At 34.6% G+C, this 8,413-nt stretch overlaps 1 protein-coding gene across 1 annotated transcript in view; it reads left to right on the forward strand.

Annotated features, from left to right (window-relative positions):
- Nucleotides 1–6,254, forward strand: part of LOC134796400 (BMP and activin membrane-bound inhibitor homolog) — a 98,086-nt gene extending 91,832 nt beyond the window's left edge. The window contains exons 4-5 of the mRNA XM_063768598.1: nt 1,905–2,076; nt 2,739–6,254. Of these exons, the coding sequence (XP_063624668.1) occupies nt 1,905–2,076; nt 2,739–2,895 (329 nt within the window). The 3' untranslated portion in view covers nt 2,896–6,254. The remainder of the gene's footprint in view (nt 1–1,904; nt 2,077–2,738) is intronic.
- The last annotated feature ends 2,159 nt before the right edge of the window (nt 6,255–8,413 follow it).

Here is an 8,413-nt window from a genome sequence, read left to right on the forward strand (position 1 = left end):
AAATGAAATCTAATGTTAAAGAGACAAGGTTGATTTTAAATGGTTAGTCAAAGTATTTTAGATCGGTCGGATAAGTGTAGACAATTGCATTCTTTATGACAATTGATACGTTCATTGTTCGATACGAATGATAGGTAATTAAAGATGTTCTTTAGTGGGCCACTTTCTATCTGATCGTGAGTTGTGCTACTTTATAAGTGCTCTCAAGTTATTTTTTAAATACCTAATATTAAATTCTTTTGCGTCATATTGTAAAGTTTGTTTGTCGAACAATTGCGCAATGAGAATAAATGGCATGAAATTAGAGATAACATAAGTGACTATAAACTTTATCGCCGATGCTATGAAATATTATGCTACAACGTCACCTCACCTCAGAAAAACACCTCCAAATTACAAATTAAGTTTAATTTGACTACAATTTGTAATAACGACTGAGTTGATTGGAGTGATTCGACATTCATAATTGGTATCGGCTGAAACAACATCGGAAGCGCTTTATCCACATTTTTAAAGGCAGGAGGTATCCGCCAGTATCCTTACCTAACAAGATTTTTTTGTTACTTAATTCATTAATACGGCATATACCGCATATCCGCGTACCATACAGCACAATCAACTCAACTTCACCCTAATCGTGCATCTAATTAAACACTAATGAAGTCATAAACACTCATAATTAGAAACAGTACCTAGCTCATCAAACCATATTAGATCGAGATCAATTATCTATCCATATTAGATCAATAATCCGGTCCATTATGGTATGTTATGTTCCAGTAGTAATTTCCAGGTTTGGCTTTGGACCTGGTTTCATATAAAATGATGGATAAAGTATGTTTTTTAAACGAATATTATGGTACTCGTAATAATTAGTCTTAGACAAGGAAGTTATGCTATTGTGATATGATATGCTTAGGTACGCAAGTTTTTCAGTAGGCATGCTATAGAGGAAAGAATGAGATTCAGTCAGTAGCAGTACTTAGTATGACATAGAACAACGCACCAAAAGTACAGAAAATTTTCTTCATTTTCATTCATTCATTCTTTCCATGAACGCGCGCGCGAGAACGCAACTCATCCTATACGCTCTGGTATACTCAAGTTTTTTTTTAAATTAATAGGTATTTCATTCCACTTATAAAACGCAATAGAGGTTCGTGCGTTTGCTAACTGGAGCGATAATCGCACGTGCTCATTTGCGATTACAAAGCGCTTTGCAAATCGCTTTGATCGTCCCCTATTCATTACCCCTTTTGTTCGTTATCGCTGAACACCGGACTCGTGCGCAAGTGCACAATAATTGCTCTTTATGGTGCAAGTGCGAGTAGGGTGAAAGACACATTGATTGGTTTTAGAAATACCTAACAATCTTTTTAAGTACAAAATTTTCTCTACTAATGGTTTAAAATAATTAACTTAATTTAATGTTCTCTATGTGTCTATGTACAGTCTGTAGGTACTCTTTTCCTATAGACTTTATATGTTAATTTAGCATATGCTCCTAAGAACGTCATGTTGCGAGCTTTCAGTAAAAGGCTCGAGAATTTTTAAGGTTATGATTTTGCCTAATATAGTAGATATGTTAGGTACTTACCGTTTGGAAATTAGTATGATTCTACTGTCTATGATTGAAATGAGACAGTCCTTTGACAAACTATAGTACTTGTTGTGGGTTGTAAACTGGCATAATGATAGTATAAACATATGGAAAGCTTGAATTAAACTTGTTTTAATTGTTCCTAAGATTTAATCAACTAACAGAATGGAACAAGTAACTGATGGGCTCCTTTGCATCTGGAGGGGCTCAGGGCGAATTTTGTGAATAGTTTTTGTGTGGTTAGTTGTTAGTTTAGGTTAAGACATTTGTAATTTTACTAACAGAACCTCTCAATCTTTTTCAGAAGGCAACACAATAGCCAGCGACTGCGGCGCCAGCTACAACAGCGAAGTGTGGTTCAAAGCGGCCACCATTGCAGTGCCAGTGTGTGGCGCCATCATTCTGTTTCTGCTGGTGGCGGTGGCCGTGCGGTTGCTCAAGGCGGACGCCTTGCTACATGCGGATAGGAAGCTTAGGTACTTATAAATCTATACCATTTTTAAAATAATACAAAAAATGTGGTCATGGATTAAATAAAAATCAAATAAATGCATTGAAATTAAATGTTAGGTGTTAGCGATGAATATTTTACGAGTATTGAAGGGCACGCTACGCTTGCACGCAACCTTCCGCTTCCATTGTTTAATAGACCTTGCGGGAGCGTTAATCATCAATTAGAGAAGTAAATTTAAATACGTCAGCTTCATACATTCTGTTATTTCTAGAATAACTATGAAGTTGTACTAGTAATGTTTAGAAATATCTCGTTTCCTATCACTCTACAGAGTTATACCTACTGATTACGGCCGGATTAGACCAAACGGAAATACTTATCCGATCATAGTTTAGAATGTCGTTTGGCATATGCAATCTAAGAAGCTATGTACCATCACGCTCCGCGATTGTTGCGCCATTTAGGGTCCTAGCTTAGTTGTTCAAAACTTATACTATAGAATTTGGAATAGCTATAGAACCCTAAATGTCATAACAATCCCGTGTGGTGACTGTACTTCATGTATGAGGCGTGAATGTACAAATGATTCTGAGTAAAATGAGCCCAAGAAGTCAATATTTTGAAGACATGAATGAAATGTACATTTTTTCCAAAAAACTAACGCAGCTTTAATCACATTTTCAGAGGCGGCTACTCTTCCCCGCTGGCGCAGCACTCGGAGGACGTGAAGAAGGTGTGGGTGGGGACCGCGGCGCCGCTGCTGGTGGCGCCGGGCGGCTGCCTCGTGGCCGTGGAGCGCGCGCAGCTCGTCGACGTGCCCGCCTGTGATATACAGCGATAGGCTGCTCGTGTACAACTGGCCTTATGAACACCGTACGCACTAAGCGCCACTCGCACCATACCACTAACCTGAGGTTAACCGGTTAAACTGGTAACCCAGTGTCAAATTGTACTGGTAACCATGGTAACTCCAGGTCTAACCGGTTAACCCCAGGTCAGTGAATAGTGCAAGTGGCCCTAAAGGGGTCTGATGATGTAGAACTGCCCTTATGAAGACCGTACGCACTAAAGAGGTCTTCAAACTTTTTGATCTGAGTGCCATGGCCACGGCTTTGTATGCCGGGTTGTACCTACGCAATTTGGCTCTCTCTGCGGATTAGCAAGCTTGCGAGTTTGGAGAACCCTGCCTATTGGGGCAGTGCCTCGCACCCTTAAGGTATTTGATACTAAATTGATACTTCGATTGGCTAATGTACACCCAAATCTTATTTTGTACAGATGTAGTGCGTAATTGTTTTCCATCGTATTTATTTCGGAAACGTTCGTATTTGACATGCTAATACCTCAGTCAACCTCGGTACTTTTTGTACCGAGACTGACTAAAATAGCAAGACACATTCGTACCTACATTTCCGTGAAAATACGATGGAAAATAATTGTGCACTACATCGGTGCCAATTTTGCACTAAAATGTCAGATCGGTTGGACAAAAAGAAACAATCGAACTGACATATTTCCCGGATAAGAACCGTAAAAATGTGAAAAATAAATTTTACGACCCCGGTTGCCAGGTTGACTACCATCGTATGTTGCTCAGCCAGGTTGTTTAAAAAAGAAGCGACGGTAGGAATAGTTGGTAGTTCCTTTTCTAAATCACAAGTGCGTAGGTCATAGTGTTCATAATCTGAAGTGTCGGTTTTATGGAATAAGAGGAGCCCATCTCTGGGTCGCGCTGTTATATTGGATTATGGTCTGAGTGGATGTGGAAACGTTTATCTTTTTGCTTACCAGCAGGCGGGCCGTATGCTTGTTTGCCACCGATGTGGTATAAAAAAAGTACGCGTAAATGCTTAGTTTTTCTTTAATAAGCGAATGTAAATAACTATTTTGATGGTATTTCCATTGCTTTTACTACACCTCGTTTTTTTTAGATTAGAGTTTTTCTAACCTCAAAAGTTGACGAGATATAAAGTGAGCCGATCTTATTCAAACTTGTTCGAGAGATCGGCTCAATTTTTCCTCTCGAAATGCAAGGGTTCCTATGATATCTATAATTGCGGTACAATAATATGTAAACGACACTATAATTCGGTGCATACTTAGTTACTCAGGTTTAATTTGGGAGGAAAAGTTACCACTTCTTTTGAGGTTATAAAATTTCCAATCTGAAAAATTCCATTGTCTCGCCATCATAAGAGCAATGGCGACTACATCGTTTAAATCCCCCATTCGGTGGAGAGATGAGTCTGTGTTCTTATTAAAAGAAATAGAACCGCAAAGGGCAATTATTAGGTACCAGTAAGATGCCTTTAAATAATTTACAAGCACCTGTATATCTTAATAATTCTCATCATACTTAGGGCATACTGAAAATTCCTGGAACTGGCCACTTAGAAAAAATAATAACGATTTCCTGTCCACACAAATTGATCTCAAAAAAATGTATACACTTTGTCAGTAACAGCGCGGCCCGATGACATACCAAAACAACTGTGTATATATCTTGTATCGTTTATATATGCGCTTTGTGTTCCTTTAATATAGTATATGTACCCTTTTTAGGTTTAATTGAACTATCCAGGCCTGTTAGTCACTAATTTTTCGATATTTATTTATTTGGATTAGAGTCTTGATACCTACATTTCCAGTGGCTATTGTGTCTATTTTAAGCCTTGAGAATGTAATTCAGTAACTGTCTTCTTCAATTTATTAATTATTTTAAACCCTTATCAATATAAAACACTTAAAATTATTACAAGGTTGTTTACGATAATTGTTCTTCTCAGCGAATTTTGAAATACATATATTGTCAATCTAAATATTTTAAGTGTGCCCCTTTTATCAGGATTTATTATTATTTCGTGAAAGTAAATTATGAAATCTTATCTTATCTTTCTTATGTGACTGGCTGGGTGGTTCTAATGTACTATCGACTGACTTTCCTTAAGAATTGTGTAAAGCGTGAAGTATGTATTCATTTACTGATAATAGACAACTACATGTCCAATGCAATTCAATTTCTGGTTTCATTTACGGAAATATTTTAATAAGGTAAATATTTGACACCGTGTCATGACATTTTAAAATCGAGCATTATGTCATTGACGTCACTGAAATTGACGGCAAGTTATTTAAACCGATTTTTTTTTAATTATTGTTGAAATATTTCCGTAAATTGATTTATATTCTTAGTTTTTCCCATGTTAGTAGGAACAATATATAAATTTCATTTAAATTCTTAGACCTACATTGTATACATACTTTTGCATGCATTTCCTTTCCCATGTACATGACTGTATTGTATAATGTGTAAATATAGTATATGTTAAGTTGTTACCTGTTACCTATATTATAATCACAATGAATTATGTAAGGTGTTTCTGAGAGTTAAATCCATTTGGAGTTTACTAGTCTTTTTATTTATCTGATTTTTGCATTGATATGCTATTTTATACTATAAATTAACTCCTGATGGATTTTGCTTGTGGTCGAATTAATGCAATAGATACCTTTTAGATTTACAAGCACACGTTATTTAGGTCCAGTGTGAATTTAAATTTATATTTTTAAGAATTAATTGTGCATGTTTAATTGTAAATAAAATTGATGTTTGTGATTTTTTTAATGATTATTTTAGCACATGACAAAATTATGAAAATTATATAACACTCTTGCCAAATTGGCGATTGTCAATACAGACACATTTTTAAATAAAATTGTAAATAAATTGTTCCAAACCGTAGGGTCAAAAAATTGGCCTCTATAGGTAAAAAAATGTGCGACATTAAAAGAGGAAACTGTTAAAGTAAATAAAAATAATTTATAAAATCAAATCGGATTTTTTCGGGTTAAATTGTAATTAGTACATATGTATTATTCGGTTGTATGCATTTTTACCATGTGCTGACACGTAATAATAGAGTGACCTATTTCAATGTAAACCCATTTTCAACCGTATTAATATCAGTTTAAGATTGCGTTTCGTACAAAGATTGTTATTGAGTTATGTCCATTTAAACGTGTGATATTTCTTCGACCATACACAGAATAATACCGGATGCTTCCCAAGGTGCCTTACTGTAACTGTAGTCATACATTATGTAGGTGCAATTATAATACTCCGTAAGCCTACGATCTTATGTAAATATAATGTAATGAATTGTGTAAAGTTAATAAAAAAGAAATTATTTTATTACTGGATTTCGTGGTTTCTTTTATATATCCCCAAGACAATAAATAAATGGCAGCCTAAAATGCGTAAAATCTCAACATTTTACGTAAGGTAATGGTTACTGGGGTGAACTATAACCTATAACCTTAGAATGAGGTAAAACATGCCGACAATAGGCAGATTTACCCTATTCAATAACTTCATAATTCGTAATAAAAACAAGCATTAATAGATAGCTATTTCTGGATTCAGTTTAAATATTAAATTAGGTACTTATATATTTTGGCCAGTGTAATAAAAGCTTTCGCCTACCTTCACATACATTGCTTGTTAACAAGGATTTTTTAGATTTTTTTTTTTATTTTATATTTCTTTAGGTTCAAAAATTGGGCTTTTATTGTTCAGAATAGGGAACTCTTTCTATTCACCAAATATTATCGAAATCTGGCGGAAAAAACGACAAGAAAATGTTCAAAGAATTGGACCGTGATAGGACGTGACAAATATCTAATTAATGTAATAATGAAACTTGTTATGTAGAATATATTGAGGTCATAATTATTAATAAGTAACGTGTTTTATGACTTCATCTTAAATCCTTGATAGTGTGATTAAGATGTATATCTGTCCATCCACGTATCAGTTCAGCATCTGTAATAATTGGCCAACTAATTAAATATTTTAATATTCTTGCCCCATTTACAATAAGTGTAAAAACTAATATTTAGCTATGCCCATTGACATAGATAACTAGGGACTGGCCTTACGGGCTATAATAATGAGGCATGACAGGGGCCAGTACAGCGGTGTGACACCGCTACAACGCGATTGGTTGATGAGTTCGCATCACGCGCGCGATTGGTCGCAACTAGTTGCGTTAGACTGCACGATTGGCTGGAATTCGTGAGTGACACCGCTGAACTAGTACCATTTTTAGTGCCCGTAAGGCCAGTCCTGAGATATATACGTCAATGGCTATGCCACAAACTTTGGTTATGATTTGTATGTAATATTAACTGCACATAATTATGTAATAACTGCACGCAAGTTTCCTTCCGATGTTATTTGTATTCCCGTAGGCAGCAGACACAGGAAACATAAAAATATTTCACAAGAGCCATTATATTTCTTATCGACTATCTAAAGGAAATACTCAATAAATATGCATCTATATCACATCAAAGACGACAATAAATATTTACACAATTTTGAACTTTATTACGTTGCATTACAACTTATGTTTTTAAATTATTGTTGAGAGACCTCAAAGTGGTAATAAATAAAAAAATATGAATGTTATTGCTAAATATTTACAACATGTTAGATCATCTAATTAGATAAGGGTTGGGATATAAACGTATGTTTTGCTTTTAATGTGTTTATTTTGAAAAGTGCTACCAGTGTTAACTGAGTTTTGTCGTCTTCATAAAGATGTGAGTTTTTTATTCCGTTCTATTTTAATCTATAATCTGTGCTTAAAAGACCAGTGATAATTAGTTTGTGTTTTAATTAGGTACTTACTGTTTTACACATCAACTCAAAATCTTACACACTCGCCGGGACGATTGCAATCTCATTGCAATTAAGTTTATAAGAATAAAAAAATATTAATTTAAATTAATGTGTGATTTAAATTACATAATAAAACCTAATTTTACAAATAGGTAGGCTTTATTAATTATTACGTAATTAAGTACTAATATACTGTTTATTTTATTTTGTTTGATATCACCGATGGTATACCTACCTACCTATTTTGTATTCTTGTATCTTAATGTTTGAAAAAGAAGGTGAAAATATAAAACTACATCGGTAGGTATATTAGGTACATATATAGGTAGGTTCATAATTATGTACCTATAAATGGTATTTACTTAGGTACCTATAGGCATTTTCTGCAATCGTTTTTCAATAACAACTAACCTACCATGGAATGTAAGGTGACAAAAACATTGAGCACAGAAACAACGCATATAATTGTGGAACCAGTTTATAATTCTCTGATTTGCTATTTAGTACACAGATCACGTAGATACGTAATTTTCAATTGCAAACTAGCTAAGTGCAGTCAGTAGGTAACGCATATCTTGCACGTTTGAGTTAATGTAGAGCTGAACGACTTTTTAATTTAAATTATACCTAATTCATTATTAATTTTAAGCATTTGCTACTAAGTAAACATAACATG

Source organism: Cydia splendana, chromosome 13 (genome assembly GCF_910591565.1).
Source record: "Cydia splendana chromosome 13, ilCydSple1.2, whole genome shotgun sequence".
In the NCBI taxonomy this organism is placed as follows: Eukaryota; Metazoa; Arthropoda; class Insecta; order Lepidoptera; family Tortricidae; genus Cydia; species Cydia splendana.